Consider the following 20315-nt stretch of genomic DNA (forward strand, 5'->3'; position numbering starts at 1 on the left):
TACATTTCATACATTTGAAATAATAAAGTATTAACTTAATCCTTTTTTTCCAATTTGAGTTATCATATTTGTATGATAAAGATCAAGTAAAACATCTAAACCCAATTTTTTAATTCTAGGGTCAAAAATTGTAATTAAGCAATATCAAGGAGAAATGTTTTCCCAATATTTTTTTTTAATTTCAATTCCATAATTTCAACAATTGCTTGAAATTGTGAAATATTTTTATATTTTGAAAAAATGTCACTAATTTTAAATAATTGATTAACTAATACATATGAAGTAGGATAATAAATTGCTGAAAATAAATTAATTGCACCATAAAAGGTTGTAAAAAATCTTTTATATAAATTGCAACTCCCAATCTTCATCAGTTATGTAATCATTTGGCATTTTTTTCATTATAAAAATTTGTTAACACATATTTATATTATAAACAACTTTCTAACATAGAATATGTTGAATTCCCCCTATGCTATAAATTTAATACAAATCTTTTATATTTTTTCCCATATTAGTGACATAAATTTTTAAATTCTTGTTTTCTTACCCTAAAGTTGTAATATACATAATACAATTTCTAACTTTATTTATATTGAGTGAAATAAATTCTAATGCATCATGTATTGATAAATTTAATGTGGCATGCACACCTAATGTAAAATAATTTTCCATCAAAATTTGGTTTTAATTATTTTTTAACATATTTATTGCTGATTCATTATTACTAGCATGGCCAAAAGTAATAGAAAAAACTTTACTTTCAATTTTATATTCTTATAAAGTATTTAAAATACTAGCTGAAATTGTAGTTCCAGTATGTGGCCATTCTAGTTTAATAAAACTTAAAATTCTTTTTTTTTTGCAAATTCCAATATTGACCAATAAAATGTGTAGTGACATAAATATAATTAATAGTATATTTGGATATCCATATATCAGATGTAAGAGAAATTTTAAAATCTAAATTAGAAAGAGTTGAAATTAAATCTTGTTTTTATACCTGAAAATTTTTAAAGCATCATTTCTACTTGTATTCCTATAAATTAACTTTACTAAATTGAGGATTAACAACATGTTGCAAACATTTTTATAACCTAGGGTTACTCAACATGTACAATGTATTTTACTAATTCTTGCCTCATTTTCTCTTGGGAATATTTGAAATTACTAAATACCCCACTAGAAATTTGCATTTGGTTTGAGTTGTCATCTCCCTTTTCATGTGAGATGCCATGTGCCTGCACTTTTTTGCAAATTTCTCTTCTTCCCTTTCCAAGGATTTCCTCAATCCCAAATATAGTCCAAACATTGCTAGTCCTTCTCTTACCCGAATGGGATTTGACATTACAGGTAATAGCACCAATTTGAAAAAGCCATATTTGGAGCAACATTAGTGTTGCTGACATTGATATTTTCAGTGTTATCATATTGAGATTCAACTTCATCAAGAATAGGAAAAGGATTTTGGGAAGAGCCGGCTATTGTAATAAAAATTAAAATCTATAAGAAAATAAACTTTGATGTTGTCTGATCCAAGGTGTTCCAAATCAAGGACACAATTAGATAGTCCTGCTAAATAGATGAGGTCGAGGTGGAAGGATGAAGCTGCACACCGAGATCTACAACTAGGAGAAAGGTTAGAGGCCTGAGGAGTTGTTCCCCGGGTAGGTACTCCAATGTTCAAGTCAGTAGGATCGAGAAGGATGTAGCTGGGTTGAGTAGGTTGAAATAACGTCATATTCAAAGAGTGCAGTTCCAAAAGGTCCCTTACCTCAAGTGGGGAATACTTATTTATAGTTGGGTGCCCATGTCCCAAATGGATAGGGCTCCCTGGGTTGTCGAGATGAGGGCATCCGCCGAGGTCTTCGAGAAGTTTCCTCTTCCCTGTCGAAGTTTGCTTCCTTGTCTATGTAGGATACTCCTTCTTAGTTGTGTTCTTCCATTACGCGTGGCGACGATGTGTTTTGAGAGGGGGGCGGCTATGGAGATAGTCATGTGGCATCTTTGGCTAGCTCAACCATCACCCGAACAAATTTAATCTACTACTTACTTGGTTCAACCGCCATATTCTTGATTTGAACTGATGAAGCCTTAGAGAAGCCTCCTGGGTTCCCAATTGTAGTATTTGATTTGCAAACTTCACTTGAAGCAAGTTCCTCCTTGTTGAAACTTAGAAATTGGAATAACAAAATAAAGTTGAGAAAAGTAAAAGAATTAAGAATATGAGAACAGATAGATTGTAGGGAGCAATAGAGTATGAGAGTTGTGGTGAGAATAAGTGATGGTAGGGGTGTCAATTGGACTGGATTTGGTCCAATCCGATCCAGTCCAATGTGTAGATTATAAATGGACCAGGTCCAATCCAATCCAATGAATATTTTGGACCATTTTGGACCGGTCCAATTTAATGTCTAGACCGTCCAATCTGTTCAATTTTGTTTTCATTGAGATCGGTTTCAACTCAAATCTGGTCCATTAACTCCTATATTCTTATCTTATATCATGGATTAGATATTGACTTAATCCAACACAATCTAATATAAATTTGTTACGAACAGATCAGGTACAATCCAATCTAATAAAATATTTTGGACTGGATTGGTCCAATCCAATATGTCTTGTTGGTCCGTCCAGTTTGTCCAAATTAATTTATAGGAATTAAGGGGTCCAATCCAAAATCGGTCAATTGACACCCTTTAAGTGATGGTAGAGGTATTTATAGGAATTAAGGGGATTAATTTGACCAAAATACCTTTCTAAACTAATTGTTTATGGATGTTAGGAGGGGCATTTGGTCAGTTTTAGGGATGATATGTTATTGAACTTAAATACCATCCTAAACTAACTATTAGAGGCATTAAAGTCATTTTTTGCCCCCATCCAAAATACATAAATACCCCAAAAAATAGCAAATATAACCGTTGGGACCCCTCCAACGACTATGAGCCATACTGCGGTCCCCTCTGTAGCCTAGGCCCAGCAAAGCCTGGATTCCCATCCCGTGCCTTGGCACGGTACTATAGCCATATAGCGACCATGCCAGGCACGACCCCTGTCGTGCTGGGCCTGCTGGCACCCGCCACCAGCCCGGCCCACATTACAGCTCCAGCCCCAGCCGTGCCATGCGTAGACTGCGGGCCGTGCTCTTCTTCGTTCCATGCCCACGGGCCTCAAAATTCAAGCCCAGCACAGCCACAGGGGTTTGGGACGGCCCGCCCAACTTTACAGCTATACAGAGGATGGAGGATGTATCTACGATTGATGCCAATCTGTTGGATGAGGGCAGTATTGGCTTACTGCCCTTCTTTGGCTGCTTCTCCTTGGAGAAATATTCCCTATGATGGTTGTTTGAACGGGCTTTGCACTGACTGAATCCCATTTCTTCTCCTTGCGTGTATCACTGTGTTGACATCCGTTACTTATTTCAGACATAATAATCTAATAGAACTCTCTCTCTCTCTCTGCGCTAGGAAACCTAGATATCAGCAATGGCGGGTGGAAAGGTCTCCTTCAAGGTCACGCTGACGTCGGACCCGAAACTCCCGTTCAAAGTGTACGTCGGAGATGATTTCCTTTTTTTTTTTTTTTCTCTTAATTTACTGTTTATTATTGTTCTTTCTTCATCTACCTTCGATCTTCGAATAGCTGAGTTCTGTTTATCTTTTCCAGTTTCAGCGTTCCAGAAGCAGCTCCGTTTACGGCAGTTCTGAAATTCGCTGCCGAGGAATTCAAGGTTCCTCCCCAGACCAGCGCCATCATCACTAATGGTACCAATTCTCCCACCTTTTTTTTTATTTATCTTTATTTGTTTAACTTGCATACGGTTTTTCTTTTGGCTTTTACCTTTGCTTCGATTTGCTTTTTTTTTTTGGGAACCGGATTACGGATTACCAGAGTTTAGTTTTGAGAAGATTTCTAAATATGTGTCATTTATCAAAAAGAAAAAAAAGATTTCTAAATATGTGGATCTTAAAAGACAGAAATTAGACTTGGAGCAATAGAAGAATTCTAGAATTTTCTAAAAAAATTAATTTTTCTTGAAGGTTTTGATTATTCTAGGCACTAAAGGTGCATGAGCTTCATGGATCCTTTTTTATGCTGTCTGTTTGGTTTTGGAACTCCTAAAGATTGTGATTATCATATCTCTGTGCTGCTTTGCACATTTTATTTGATGTATAGCACCCTGACACGAAAGTAGTCTAATATGTAACCCTAATTTCTGAAGTTGATATTTGCTGCTGAAACATCTGAAGAGTATTGACCAATTTATCAATCATGTATTTCTGTTGGCGGAAAAAACTAATAATGAGAACATAGATACAAAAAAGGGAGTAAAAGGAATCAAACAGAAATTCTGGGGGGGGGGCGTAAATTAATACTTTTTCATCCCAAAGCACAAATTGTCCACAAAACTATTGACATGTGGATGGGCAAGATCTGCATCTTGGACATGTGTTCAGGGTTACAATATAGTTTTTGAGGATGGGTTTATACATTAATATACCATGTTACCCTTTTCTAATGTTGCAGGTTTTGGTCCTATGGCTGCCTGCGTTATGGTGAAACTATCCTTCTTTGCTGGATTGTTTGTTTAAGGGAAAAAAAAGAAAAATCAATGTTCAAACTTTCATTGTTTAGCTAGGAGTCCCATTGTTGGATGTAATGATGATTTTGGTTGAACCTATCCATGTGGTCAATGACAATCCAAAGATCACTTTATTAGATTGATTATCCAGATTGGCCATGTAATCCCTTTACATGGTTAAAAGTTTGTGGTTCATATTGCTAAGAGAACATGTGATTGGGTCTTTAGTTGTCAGATCATTTTTCCCCTAGAGATTTCTGCAAGAGCGAATTGCACAGTTGATCTTGATTCTACCATAATATTAATGTTGTTGAGTTTCTAAGATCATTTCGTACTTTTTCTGCACATGGTTGCATGCCATTTGTCTGCTTTCCGATGAGTAAATGCTTGTCTGCATTTCTTTCTTCTCTTGGTGTTCTGCTTCTTGAATAACCAACTAACATTGTGCTCCTTTGCTTCTTTTAAGAAATGTCAACTAGTTGAGGAGGTTGTCTAGTTTATTGCTTCCATGTGTGAGTGCTTTTTCGGGAATTATTTCCTCTTGTGTCATCCTTATGCTACACTATAATCCTTTGAGTAAGGAAGGTTATGGAATAGTAAAGATTTGCTATGTAATGAACTGCCATCAACCATTTTTGGTAAACTAGTAATGGGAAGGAATACAGTAACTAGCAGTCCAAATCAGAGAAAGGAGCATCTCAAACCTTAGAGAGGCAAAGCAGATATGAATCTAACAAAAGAAGCAAGAAGACAAATTTACCATAGAGGGAGGGAGGACACCCAATGGTACTTGGTGCTGCCAATCCCACTTTTGGCAAGACTATCTGCCAAAGTATTAGTAGATTTTGAATCCATTGGGACTATTCTGTTACTGTAAATGCCAATCCTAAGGGAAATCAAAAGTAAAAACCCTCTTTGAACTAACCAATAATCACCCCGACCTTTATATATTTAAACCCAAGAGAATACATGAGCTGAGACCTGGAAACACCACTAGAATATTATCTTTAACACCTCATACTGTGACTTCTAAAGACACCACCAATTCTAAATGGTCATCTTCCTGTCGGTAATCCATCAAATTTGATGTCGATGGCTCTCTCTCTAGAAGGGGAGATGGCTCCTACATAACTTCCTAAAGGAAGCAAAGCTAAGAACTCAAAAGGTTTTCTATCCTCCAATCACAAAATTCACATAAGTTCCCCTGAACTCATTCCTTTGTTCATGATCCAATGGGGCACTCTAATGGTAATGAAGTCAATAAAAGTTATGATAAAATGAACTCTATCCGAGAACCTAAGTTCTTATAATGGGCAAGAACATGGATGGATATGGCATTGGATATGAATTTTACAAAAAATTTCAAGTATCTGACATGATATTGGTATCCTTATACAGGTATCTGTGCCCCATAGATACTAGTTTATAAGACCAGATTTAGGTTTCTGCTCCACATTCCTGCTAAAAGTTTTGATGATAGGGGGAGCCTATTTGGCGATGATTAGAGAGTGGCCAGGCTTTCCTCTAAAGCCGGTGGTATTGGTCATCATAAATCCTCTAACAAATTACTGCTTCATTGGAACTGTAGTCATTGGTATGATATTTGAAGGTGGGCCATCTAATTTCAGAAGGATAGTGACGAACATGAATGAACATGTGTTTTTTTTCTGCGCAATCAATAAGCTGAAGTGCTGGCTCATCGATTGCTACATCATCCATTATGCTTGAAGTATGGTAGCATTCTAATTTGCAGTTTATTGGTTGATATGGGAGTAGAAAAATAACATAATTTTTGGATGGAAAAGATATTCTTTATAATTGGTGTTTTGCAAGATGGTAAAAAGTTAAGTCTTCTCATGGTCATCTATATTGAAGCACTTCATGGTTTTAACTTGCAGTGTTTTTGAAGGAGAAGCAATCCCATGATTTTTATTCCTCTTTTCTGGTTTGCAGTGATTTAAAAGGTGCGCCTAGGCGCACAAGCGAGGCGCATTTTAGGGTATGTGCCTTGCCTAGGTCCCAAGTGGGGTATTTTCTAAAGGCACCCTCTTGGTGTTCCTAGGAAACCTTGTGTCCGGACCCCCGACCAAGCCCCTCGAGGCAAGCCCAAACAAGTCCATATTAGGGTCTTAAAATCTTAATCCCTATAAAAAAGAAAGGTTTTATAACTTTAAGTGTCTTTTAAAAATATCTTTTATTAGAATGAATGAATGGGCAACATTAGCAAAGGCAACTCCTAGAATCAAGAATGCATAATGTTTAACATCATATTAGCTACCTCACCTTGCGCCTTGCATTCTATACCTGTCACATTTTCACTTTTAAAACACTGCTGGTGTGACTTTCTTGTTCATTTTTGCTCGCATGGTTCTATACCTGTCACATTTAAATTTCCGTAAGGGTAAGGTTCTTTTATCCCTTTTACCATTATTTCAACATTTGCATTTATTTATCAAATAAGAAAAATAAATGTTTGTCCTTTTCTAGAATGTCACCAATGCACATTTACTTGAATTTTCACCCTAAACTTCCTTATTTTTTTTTCAATTTTCAGTTTGTTGACTTTAATTTTATCTTTTTTATTTTGTTCAGATGGTGTTGGTATCAACCCTCAACAAAGCGCAGGTATGTTAAGATATCACCTTTGTGTATCTTTCCTGTTTACTTACGTTGTTCCCTCCTGTTTTGTTTATTGTTTTGAATCATGTAAAATATATCATTCACTAGAATACCATAATCAACTGTATAGGTTATGGTAAATTTGATAGAAAAAAAACCATAAACTTTTTTGTGATGTCAAAGATTGTTATATACTTTCGGGGGCCCTCTATCTTGATGATGTTTACGGCTTTTGGTTCTCAAATTCTTGTGCACTTTGAAGTATCTTCTTCAGCTTCACCTTGGAAGTCTATTCAATGGGTACTTGAGTACTTCTTTCTTTTCTAAGATTTATTAGATATGATGTGGGGTGTGGAGATAAAGTCCTTTTCTGGGAAGGTCTGCAGTTAGGTGAATCCCCTCTTAAAATCCAATTCCCTTTGCTTTACTCCCTGTCATAGTTATCAAGGCGACGCCTAGGTGACAAGGCGCCCTTTGAGGCTCGCCTCGCCTAATCGCCAAGCAATTTTCTACTTCCTACTATAAAATACTTTTTATTCATTCTTTTTGAGATTATAATTATAAAATAGACATTATTAAACTAAAATAAACATTTTGTGTGTTTATATACTAATTTATTTTTATTATTTTCTTATTTATTAGGGTTTTATCAACACAAACATTGCTAAATTCTGTATTGAACCCTCAAATACTTAAAAACCTGAACCAATAAGTAAGGAAGAACTTAAAGTTTTATCTAATCAGAGCACATTTTCCTCTTCCATATATTCTTTTTCTACTTCTTCTTCTTCTTCTTCTACTACTACTACTACCAATACTTTTTATTTTCTTCTTTTCCTATAACAAAAATAAGGGTTCAGCCCCTATATTTTTTGAATTTTACTTTCCTTCTTTTCTTCTCACGAATATGTTGAATTTCTTTACTTTAATATGAAATTTATACTTTTCTTATGAAAATCATGAATAATTATTAAGGAAACATGGTTATGGTACCTAGGAAATTACCCTAGGATCTATGTTTTTAACATAAAAAAATCCATTGCCTAGGCACCCCCCAGTCGCCTAGCCTTGCCTTGGCGCCTTGAAAACTATGCTCCCTGTCTAATTACAAAGGTGATCCTATCTCAAAATTTTTGGCTGCTTCTTTTTCTTAACTCAAATAAAATGGGATTTTGGGTTTAGCAGAGGTATAACTGTATAAGAGATGGTGAATGTGATTCTCTACTTGGATTGTTGGCAAAACTTTAAACTGTTTTCTACTTTTCTTGGATCCACACATAGAAGATAGTAGGGTTTGATCAATTTATCCTATTGGTTTCTTTTCCTATGCTTCCTTCTTCAGTACTCTTCTTCAGACAAATAATATGGGGGGGGGGGAGGAGGGGGTCTTCCCTGTGAAAATTCAAGCCTTTCAATGAGAGGTGTTCCTTGGCAAGATTAATGCCTATATATGCTCCAAAGAAGAAGGTCAAGTACATCCCTTTCTCCTTATATGTGCATTCTGGTTAAGGCAAGTGGTGAGACTATTCCCCATTTCCTCTAATCTCTTGTTCTTTTGTGCATTGCATTTGGGTTTGCTTTTGCTATTTCTTTGGTTGCAAATGGAATCCTCCTCAAGATGTGGTGAACCTTTTTAGTCCAAGCTTTCTTAAACAGCCAAAGAAGAGAGGGAGAATCATGTGGGCCAGTTAGGGTAGCAGTAACATGGATTATTTGGAAAGAAAGGAATGAGAGGGTATTCAATGAGAAAAACAGATAATTGGAAGAGTTGGCGGATAGCATAAAAGTAAAAGTTTCACATTGAGCGAAAACAATAGAGGCCTTTCAAGTCTTCTTGATGGAGGATATAATAAGAGCTTGGGCAGAAGTATAAAATTCCTATTCAATGAAGGACAAAGTGGTAATGGAATGGAAACCTTCAGCAAATAATAAGGTTAAGCTGAATTTTGATGGAAGTTCCTTGGGCAATCTGGTTCTGGAAGGTGTTGGGGGTGTGCTTAGAGACACAATAGATAAGGTTGTGGCCTTGTATTTGGGCCCGATTGGTGTTGGTGATTCTTTGTGAGCCGAGTTATTAGTATTGTTGCAAGGACTAAGAATAGCAAATCGACTCGATCTTTAACAGGTGGGGGTAGTAGGGGACTCCAAGTTAATCATATCTTGGACAAGTGTAATACTCTAGGTGCTTGGGTATACAAGCATACACTAAGGCTATGTTTGGTTTGAAGGAAAAAGTAGGAAAGGAAAGGAAAGTTAGGGAAACCTTCACAAATCTTGTATAGGTTTCCCTAACTTTCCTTTCTTTTCCCTACCATTTCCTTCAAACCAAACATAGCATAAGGGAAATTTATTGCTTAGCTAAAGAGATGGACGCTTCTTTTAAATGGGCCAGGGGACTACTAGGGCTAAGTTGTAATCACATATAGTAAAACACATGGGTTGTTGGAAGTCTCTCCAAATTCCAACATCTAGTTGTACTGTTTCTATTCTAATTTAATAAAATTTCCCTTGCTGAGAAAAAAAATGCATGATCAATAGAATTAATCATATGTGAAATAAAAAGAAAACAACAAAGCAGAGAAAATGAGTTGGAAAGAATTGGAGCAAAAACTTGATATAGATGACTCCAGAATAAGACATGTTTGTGTCCATGCAAGATGCAACACTGCAACAAGCACAAAAAATGCATGGACATTCCCCATTTATGTAAAAGAGGAAAAAAATGGACCAGTCTCATTTGAATTGCTCAGCAATCAGCATTGCATGGGATTATAACTTTTTACCCTTGAATAACAACAATTGGTTATTTTGGCTGTTCCTTCTTAAGCTACAGTATAAAGGAAATCCAATATAAGATGAAACTAATCTTAGGTATTTTGTTTCGGTAAAAGACAGATATGAACCACTTATTTGAGGAGCTTGATCAAGTCACACCAAAAAGATGGACACATAGTGCATACAAATTTGCCCATTTGTCTCATCTTTTTTGATATTTAAGTTGTATATAAGTATATAACTAAAGTCTTAAACCTTGATCGTGATACCTCAGAATGCAAATCAACTTGAACATGAATCAGCATAGTTTTTTTTTGAAAAAGGTAAGGTAATTTTATTAAGAATATAGAGAAGGATACAAATAGCCCCCCAGAAAGAAGGAAGGCCCAAGAACCAGTTTACATTACAGCTCAAGGAGATTTCTAGAGTTCAGCTGGGCTCCAATCTCCCTGTTTTGGAAATCATTTACAGAAGCAATCCAAGAAACCATTTTTCCAAAGGAATTAGAGATGAGGCTGTCTATTCCTTTGGCCTTGTTCTAGAACACTGTTGTTTCTCTCCTCCCAGATGGTATTAATCACTGCTGCAGGAATTGAGCTCCAAACACTTTTGGCCAACTTGAAAAGTCTTAAACAGTCCCGGTACCACATCAGACCCAACACAGACTTTGGCATGTTCCAGGGCACTCCTACCGAGGAAAGATAGTGATTCCATAAAGACATTGAAACAGAACAATGGAGGAACAAGTGATTGTTATCCTCTTCATGTTGACGGCTGACCACATAACACACAATTCAAGTCTTGAATCTGCACTCCTCTCCTCAGCAGGCCTTTCTTGGTGAGGCACCTATCCAGGGCGGCAGCCCAAACAAGGGCATTTACTTTGGTAGGAGCTGTTGCATTCCAAACAATAGCAGCTGGAAAAACAGGTTTGTTATCTCCTTCCAAAACTTTGGCAAAGGACCTCACAGAAAAGAAACTGTCTGCACTCCAGATCCAGATCCATCTATCATCTTCCAACAGGTTTATGGTTTGATTCGATAGCAGCTCAAATAACTCCCTTACTTGATTAATTTCCCAATCCTGAAAGTTTCTTCTAAATGAGGGGCTCCAAATGATGGAATTGTTTGAAACTTCATAGCACTTGGTCACCAAAGCATCTTGATTATCAGCCAAGCAAAATAACTGAGGAAACAACTGCGCCAAAGGCCTTTCTGCACACCAAATATCTTTCCAGAAATTTAAATGCTGACCATTTCCCACCTTCTGAACCAGACACCTTCTGAATCAGCATAGAAATTTAACATACAACTCAGTACATCTAACAAGGTGAAAGTGGAGAGAGAAATGAGAACATTATGAGGAATCAATTTGAAGATAAAAATATGAGAAGATTCTTTGAGTAGAGGTGTAAATCAGGCCGTGCCGGCCCGCAGGTCGAGACTGGTCGTGCTTCCCTCCCCTGGGATACTTCGGGGGGTTGGCCTGCATGGCCCATGACCCGAGTCCATGCAGGCCCATGCTGTGTCACGACCCAAGCCTTATGCCAGGCCGGGCCGCAAACTAGGCCAAGCCATTTTTTTTTAATTTTGAAAAAATAATGAAAATTTTAACATAAATTAAAAAAAGACAAAAAATAAAAAGATCTTAAAATTTTATTTTATATGAATTTTGATGTATACAATATTGTTTATATATGCAATAATAAAATTGAAAATAAAATTATATATTAATATATTATATAATTATTATATAATATATATGGGCCGGGCCGACACATGGGCTGTAGGCAGCACAGCCCACGATCCGTCGTGCCAGGCCGCAGGTGGCACGAACCGATTTACACCTTTATCTTTGAGTGACGGGGGGGGGGGGGAGGTCATGTCGTGAGAAGAGCATGATAGGAGGGGGAAAGTATGGCTGTTTGGAATAAACCTGGGCCGTTTTGAAGCTTTGTCTGGATGGCTTGTTAGCATGGGTGTGGGATAAAAGAGTAATTGCAATCAATGTTCTGATAATTAAAAGAAAAATAAAGAACTAAGTGAGATAATGTATCATGTGTACAAAGCTTCAAAACAGCCCAGGCTGTTTTTTTCCAAATAGCCAAGCTTTTCTCTGATAGGAGGTTGAGAAGGACATTATATAAAGAAGAGGATGGAGAGAAAAGGTGAAACATGTAGGATGTTTTTTGACAGTCTCAATGGAAACACATTCTCCAATAACTGGAGCAAGCTGTGTCTAGATAGTTTTCTTTAATAGGAAATAGATGTAAAACCTAAAACATGTGTGCATTCAAGATTCTTATATACAATAAGAATAACAAAAAAGAAAAAAAAAACTTTGTTGAGATGGATGGCAGGTTGGTTAATCCTCTAGCAAATGTTTTAGCTGGGTATCTGTTCAGAATCTGCTTAAGAATGATGATTAATCTGCTCCTTTTTTTAGTCAATTATTTTTTGTTGTCCTTTAATGTAGATCAGATGTGCAAAGTCTCTTTGTGTAGTGGGCCCTATACATCATTGTATACACCTATTTTATTTTGTTTTTCCTTGATACAAACTGGGCCAAGCCATTTTTTTAAATTTTGAAAAAAATGAAAAATTTAACATAAATTTAAAAAAGACAAAAAATAAAAAAAGACCTTAAAATTTTATTTTATATGAATTTTGATGTATACAATATTGTTTATATATGCAATAATAAAATGAAAGAATATAATAAAATTGAAAATAAAATTATATATATTAATATATTATATAATTATTATATATAATATATAAGGGCCGGGCCGACACACGGGCTGTGGGCGGCATGACCCGATTTACACCTTTATCTTTGAGTGACGGAGGGGGGGGAGAGGTCATGTCATGAGAAGAGCATGATAGGAGGGGGAGAGTATGGCTGTTTGGAAAAAACCTGGGCTTTTTTTGAAGCTTTATCTGCATGGCTTGTTAGCATGGGTGTGGGATAAAAGAGTAATTGCAATCAATGTTCTAATAATTAAAAGAAAAATAAAGAACTAAGTGAGATAATGTATCATGTGTATAAAGCTTCAAAACAGCCCAGGCTGTTTTATTTTTTTCCAAATAGCCAAGCTTTTCTCTGATAGGAGGTTGAGAAGGACATTATATAAAGAAGAGGATGGAAAGAAAAGGTGAAACATGTAGGATGTTGTTTTTTGACAGTCTCAATGGAAACATGTTCTCCAATAACTGGAACAAGCTGTGTCTAGATAGTTTTCTTTACTAAGAAATAGATGTAAAACCTAAAACATGTGTGCGTTCAAGATTCATATATACAATAAGAACAACAAAAAAGAAAAAAAAAACTTTGTTGAGATGGATCTGCAGGTTGATTAATCCTCTAGCAAATGTTTTAGCTGGGTATCTGGTCAGAGTCTGCTTAAGGATGATGATTAATCTTCTCCTTTTTTTTGGTCAATTTTTTTGGTTGTCCTTTAATGTAGATCAGATGTGCAGAGTCTCTTTGTGCAGTGGGCTCTATACATCGTTGTATATGTACACCTATTTTATTATGTTTTTTCCTTGATACAAATTTACTTTACCTTTTCAAGAAAAAAGTTTAGCTAGAGGAGGTGGGGAGGGGGGGGGGGGGGGCAGAGCCATATATGGAAGATTCTATCTCTCCAAGGATAGCAGCTTTCTGTTTCAGTTTTCTGTTGTTTCATATACTGTATGGATTTCTCCTATGAGATGCATTTGTGTCTAGCCCTGGCATCAATACTTTTAGATGATTGTATCCTGATTGTTTGAACTCAATTAATAATCAAAAGTAAAACAAAAAAAGAAGAGAGAAGAAACGGAACAGGGAAGGATAATCTTTTTATGGGCAAAAGTTACCAAGAATCAAGAGCAATAAAATGTGCAGCTATTTGAATGGAATAACTCATCAGGAAAATGAACACACATTAAGAAGAAAGAAATGTAATGAAGATAGAACTGACAGTGGAATTGATCTTAGTCTAACATGAATATGTCAAAAAGCACTTGCAATAATTTAAGGATTGGAGGAAACAAGTAAAATCTAAGTGATGCAGAAACCAATACCATTAATCCTTGCTGTTAACATATTATAGAAAATTATCTACAATCAATACATCCACATATTAAGAAGAAAGAAATGTAATTAGCATATGCTGGAAGCATTTTTTAATGCAATAATTATTTTTCCAAAAGAAAAAAAAGAAAGTTCATTAAAATATGACTAAAACTTACCCTTCTACCCCATTCATTGGCCCGATCAATAAGGTACGATTATTCCAGATCTTCAGAACATTTTTGCAAAGAGAGTGGCTCATTAAAGTAAACAGGAAGGCAAACTTTTGTGAGATCCTTCCCAATGTTATCTTGAATCATTGACCATAGGCTAATTCCCTTCTCTTTTTAATGGGGTTAGGCAATTTCTTGCGCCGCCTCGCATAAAGATAGTTATACCAACAGATTTAATTGAACTATCAATACCATCCTCAGAATCAACAGCATAAAGCTCTTCATCATCAGAGTCAAATGATGATCTCTGGAAATCAGATGCACTGCTTTTAAAGGAGCTTGATGAAAGAAATCACATGTATCAAAGAAAGTGTTATTGTCATCGTCTGTTTCTTCCTCTGCATATCAGGTCTTTCATTGTCATCCTCAGATTTTTTTTTTTGGAAAAAGGTAAAGTAATTTTATTCAATGAGAAAGCCAAATACAACAAGACTCAGGCCAACTAGGCCTTCCTGAGCCCAAAACATATTACAAGAACATCCATGATTTACAAAGATGGAGAGAAACATTCTGACTTTTAAACTCCTCATTCACCGACACCCAGGAGCAAATCTTCCCCACCACTTTCTGCACAATCTCATCTGGACTTTTAGATTGATTACAGAAAATTCTATTGTTTCTTTCCATCCAAATGGACCAAAGAACAGCCTGCGGAATAGTATTCCAAACAAGCCTGCCTTTCATGTTAAGACCCTCCAATCTCCAACTCATAAACAGCTATAGCCCAACACACCTCTAGTTTCTTGAAGAAATGTCCCCAGATTGAAGAGGAGATCGGACAGTGAATGCACAAATGATCTATAGATTCAGCACCCATGCCGCATAAGACACAGGAGGGATCAGGAATCTGCATACCCCTTCTCTCCAAGTTGACCCTAGTTAGACATTTATTCAAAACCATTGTCCAAACCAGGAAGTTAACCTTGGAGGGACAGGTGGGGTTCCAAATCTGCCCATCCGGTAAGTTCTCCTGACCTGAGCTGCACATCTTAAGGAAAAGGGATTTAACTGTGAATCTACCATCTGCATTCCACTTCCAAGTCCATTCATTTTCCATACTCGTACCAATTCTCTGATTTTGAATTTGCCCCAACAGACCTACATACTCCTCCACTTCCCAGTCTAGCAAATTCCTCCTACATAGGGGAGTCCAAGAGAAGGAGCCCCCAGCAGTACTAATGTTATCAGCAACTTAAGAATCTTGATTCACTGCAATTTGGAACAGCCAGGGAAAAGCATCAGCCAAGGGGCCTTCCTCACTCCAGGAATCCTTCCAAAACTTGATTCTATCCCCTTTTCCAACTTTAAACTTGACCCCATTCATGAAAAGAGTACTGACCTTAGAAATACCAGCCCAGAGAGAGCTACCCCCAAATGACAAGGGATCGAGAGTTTTCCAATTTCCCCAATCCACACCATACTTAGCCACAATGAGGCACCTCCACCAAGCATTTCTCTCATAAGCAAATCTCCATATCCATTTGCTAAGAAGAGCAGCATTGAAATCTTTTACTTTCCTAACTCCCAAACCACCCTTCTCCTTAGGCTTACACACTTGCTCCCACTTAACAATGTGAATTTTCTTCTCATTCTCCCATCCCCTCCATAAGAAATTCCTTTGAAGCTGTTCCAACCTCTTTGCAATTTTATTTGGAATTGGAAAGAGAGAAAGAAAGTGCGTTGGGAGATTGGACAGGGAGCTCTTAATCAATGTAACCCTACCACCAAACGATAAATATTTAGCCTTCCAAAGAGTCAACTTCTTCTCCATTCTCTCAATGATTGGACTCTAGATTGAAGAAGAGGAACATTTTGCCCCAAGAGGCAACCCCAAATACTTAACCGGAAGGAGCTCCATATGGCAGGCCATTATCTATGCACAATCTTCCAAATTTACAACTTGACCCACTGGGATGATCTTACTTTTGTTCAGATTGACTTTGAGACCCGTAACCACTTCAAACCAACTCAGAATTCCAAGAACTGTTTCCAACTGAGGCAGAGATGCGTCCACAAAGCAGAGGGTATCATCAGCAAACTGAAGAATATTAACTCTCTTTACCTGGAGAGATAGCAAACCCGTTCCATAATCTCGATTCTGCAGCCTTCTTACTAAAAAGAGTGAGGATTTCCATAACACAGATGAACAGCAAGGGTGACAGAGGATCTCTCTGTCTCAGCCCCCTAGAACTACCAAAGAAACCCGTGGGCTGCCCATTAATTAGGATTGAAAATTTAGAGGTCTTAGTACAAACACTAACCCAGTTTCTCCATTTTTGTCCAAAATTCATGTAGTCCAACACCCTATCCAAACAATTCCAATTGACATTGTCATAAGCCTTCTCAATGTCAAGCTTACAAACAACCCCCGGAATACCTTGTCTTCTCCTTGAGTCAATTAACTCATTAGCAACTAAAATTGAGTCCACCATCTGTTTGCCTGGAATAAATGCACTCTGATTATTTGAAATAACATTACCTATCACCCCTTTCATTCTTTCTGCCAAGACTTTTGCCAATATTTTATAGAAACTGTGAAGTAAGCTAATAGGCCTAAACTCCTTAATATTCACAGCCCCCTCAATTTTTGTCATCCTCAGATTCAGTAGCACTTTCTTCTGAAAAATTATTCAACAGAAGTAGGGTTTTGTGTAATATACAAAGCTTGAACTTGACTAGGGAAGTAATAACAATTTTCAAATGGACACTTAGATAAACCAACAGCATTGCTGATGCTCAGCAAAAACCAGTTGTAAATAGGGCTATGTTGTATTGGAGGATACCTCTCAGGGGAATGTAATATACATTATACAAAAAGAACAACTGGGATAGGTAGCAGTTTGTAAACCAATCAAAAAGAGGTGCTAGGCATGAAACAAAATTCCATATATAATTCTTTAATCACACTCAATAATATTTATGATTATTACTAATCAAAAAGATGGAAGAATTAGAAACTAAAATATATGAATCTTCCACTTCAAAACATAATGACTTCCATCATTCAGAAACAGCAAATGATCTAACATAATTGTCAAGGTGATGAGGAATTTTCTTGGAGCCTTATCCCTCATTTTGGTGCCTCTATATTGGTGGTGTATAAATTTTAGGTGTAGTTTAGCTAAATTGTATCTTGCTGTATAAATAAAGGTAAAAAGGTGTAAAGAAAATCATATAAAATCAGTTTTCAATTTAGAGATCCATAAAATGGATTTGGGGCAAAAGAAAACAGAAATGTTAATGTATTTATTGTGACAGGGATTTAACTAGTAGCCCCTGTCATTGTATTCATCACAACAAGCTTTTCTTCTACTTTCCTCTCAATTTTTGTAAATGCAATAAAGCGTCCTCTCTCTCTCTCTCTCTGTATCTTGTATATCTTTGCCAAATTCAGCATGCTTGAGGTTTTGTCCCTTTGCTTTTTTTCCTCCATTTTTTAGTCGTAGATACAAAAATAGATCATGTAATGCTGTTTCTCTTTTACTTTTACTGTTTAATTTGTTCATTTCAGGTCATTTTTAATGTTTTCTGGTTTCTACTTCAATTAGGGAAACAATTTACCCATAAAAAAAGCTAAAGAAAGCAAGATACACACACACACACAAAAGGGGTGTCTATCAGGATGTTATAAGTGTAGTATGTGCTCATTCTGAAACTTTAGTTTCTATGTTGCCTTTTCTTTGGAGGAGGGCATCCTTGATAATGGGTGGGACCATATCATTGTTATTGTAATAATCTTATAGGTGGATAGTTTCCCCAGTGTTGACACTTGGTTGCACTTCCTTTCCATTTTACTTATTAAAAAAAAAATCACCTTCGATTCTTCCATAGCAAAAAGGAAATATGATCAATTTCTAGGAAGACGTCAGAAGATCAAGGAACCATTAGAAAAATAAATCGATGAATCACACTGGCACTAGTTCATACAAGGTTCACAACAAAGAGCCCAAGCGCATACATCCATATATTAATTTTCTATCTGAATTCACATTTCAAGTGCAAGGAGCAAAAAAAAAAACGAAAAGCAGTTAAGTTTACGCCCAAGGTGCAACTCTGATTGAAGTTAAAGGTTTACTTTTCATCTTTTAACCTCACTATTGGGAGTGAGGCTAAAAGATCGGAGATTGCTCTCTGGGCAACAGGTCCAGTGAGGTAAGAGGGTGAGTACCTTAATGAGTTTGGGCAAATTCAGTAGGTCTTCGTAGAACCTATGGGTTGGAGGCTTGGAGCAACTCCAATGGAAATGAAGTTTATGTTCTCTCCAGCTGGCTAGAGCTTGCCTCAATTCAGTTTCCTTACCCCCCGATCCCTTGATGAGTTTTGGCAAATTCAGTAGGTCGTCTTAGATCCTATGGGTTGGAACAACTCCTCCAAAGTTTAATGTTCTCTCTGGCTGGTTAGAGCTTCTTCAATTCAGTTATCCACCCCCCCCCCCTGTCTTCAATTTTCATATTGCAATATGTGGCTGAATTTCTGTACCAAGTGTGTGCCTCCAATTACAAAGAGAACCATCAAACATGACAAATCAGAATAAATTGTTACTTGAAGGTCCTCTATTAATTCTAGACAAAGTTTTATTTATTTATTTTTCTTTTTCAGGGAACGTCTTCCTTAAGCATGGATCTGAACTACGTCTGATTCCCCGAGATAGGGTGGGAGCTTTGCGGTCATTCACTTAAATGATGCACTTGTATCAGGTTGAAGACGTTGTAGGTCACAATTGTGCTATTTTATTTCCTTTGGTGATCTCATTCTTCAAGCATTAAGCATTTAATGACGTTATACAAATTAGATATGTATGGGGATCCTATGTGATAGAAATAATGAACTTTCGAAATAAATATATTTATATAAGAAGCTGGAAAATTGCATCTTTATCCTATTTACCATCAAAAGCATGAGGAATAATATGAAAACCATGAAGTGTAATGCCATGGGGAGTAGACAGTGACTACCGTGTAAGTGCAGTCTACTTTTTTTATCTCTGACTCAAACCTGCATTATCATACTTTTCAGCATGAGATTTCCACTCTATGGTTGTATACAAGGCTGCTTTTGGTAAGAATGCAAGTGCAAAACCAAGGTAAATTTGTATTCTAGTTCAGTTTTGCAATTGCTTGGTAAGAATGCAAGTGCAAAACCAAGGTAAATTTGTATTCTAGTTCAGTTTTGCAATTGCTTGGTAAGAATACGTCTTTATACTGAAAATGAAAGTAAATTTGTTGTTTTCTTTTTCTGACATTTTTGCATTCAAAATGGGGCAAAGTCTGCTTTCAAAAAGTTGAGACAAACTTTTGCACTCAAGTTGCTCATAAGGTAGATTCCAGTCTTAAAAGTTAGTGTACATACTCGTCACAAGTATAACCAAACATAAAACAAAATTTATCAAGCCAAAACCAAATGATTTTTGCATCCTACCAAATGCAGCCTCAGGTTCACAGTATCAATATGAATTGGCTGATATGGGTAAAATGTAGAGCCCGGATACCTAAAAGTAAAAGCTCTGATAACATGGATCTAGCCGCTCATTGAGAATATCTCCCGTATATGTATCTTTTAAGTTCATGGGGAGATGTTCCTACTGTGTGGCTGGATGCGTATATTTTTAGGTGTTTGCAGGGTTTTAGATTTCAGGAGACCTTGTCACATGTTTTCCTCTGTTGCTCTTCTTGATTTTCAAGCTGTAGGGAGAACCGGAGGGGCAAGTGACCACAAGTAAATTCATTGGTGTTCATTCGATTAGTGATGAGCCATCATGCAAGCAGATGGATGGCTTTGAACTTTATTCAGCATGGGACTCAATGCTAAAGGAGTAGATCAGGTGCAATCGCCCAAAAAGTCGAGACATAAGTCTAAAGGCATTGCAAGCCATGAGGTTTAAAAATTAAGAAAAAAATTAATTCAAGTTATACATGACAAAATTAACATGTGATAATTAAAATTGAATTACGAGCCCTGTTTGGTCTGCAGGAATGGGGGTTTGGAATTGGAATTGGAATGGGCTATTCTGATTCCAGCTCTTTGGTTGGGCAGAATCGGAATTC

General features: G+C 36.7%; 1 protein-coding gene across 1 annotated transcript; it reads left to right on the forward strand.

Moving 5' to 3' along the window:
* The first annotated feature begins 3371 nt into the window (after nucleotides 1-3371).
* On the forward strand, nucleotides 3372-19148 carry CCP2 (ubiquitin-fold modifier). The gene is made up of 4 exons (XM_010274560.3): nucleotides 3372-3556; nucleotides 3673-3770; nucleotides 7181-7213; nucleotides 18871-19148. The coding sequence occupies exons 1-4, from the start codon at nucleotides 3492-3494 to the stop codon at nucleotides 18948-18950; spliced, it is 276 nt and encodes a 91-aa protein (XP_010272862.1). The 5' UTR covers nucleotides 3372-3491; the 3' UTR covers nucleotides 18951-19148.
* The last annotated feature ends 1167 nt before the right edge of the window (nucleotides 19149-20315 follow it).

The sequence above is a fragment of the Nelumbo nucifera genome, chromosome 5, assembly GCF_055504915.1.
Source record: "Nelumbo nucifera cultivar China Antique chromosome 5, China Antique-T2T, whole genome shotgun sequence".
Taxonomy (NCBI): Eukaryota; Viridiplantae; Streptophyta; class Magnoliopsida; order Proteales; family Nelumbonaceae; genus Nelumbo; species Nelumbo nucifera.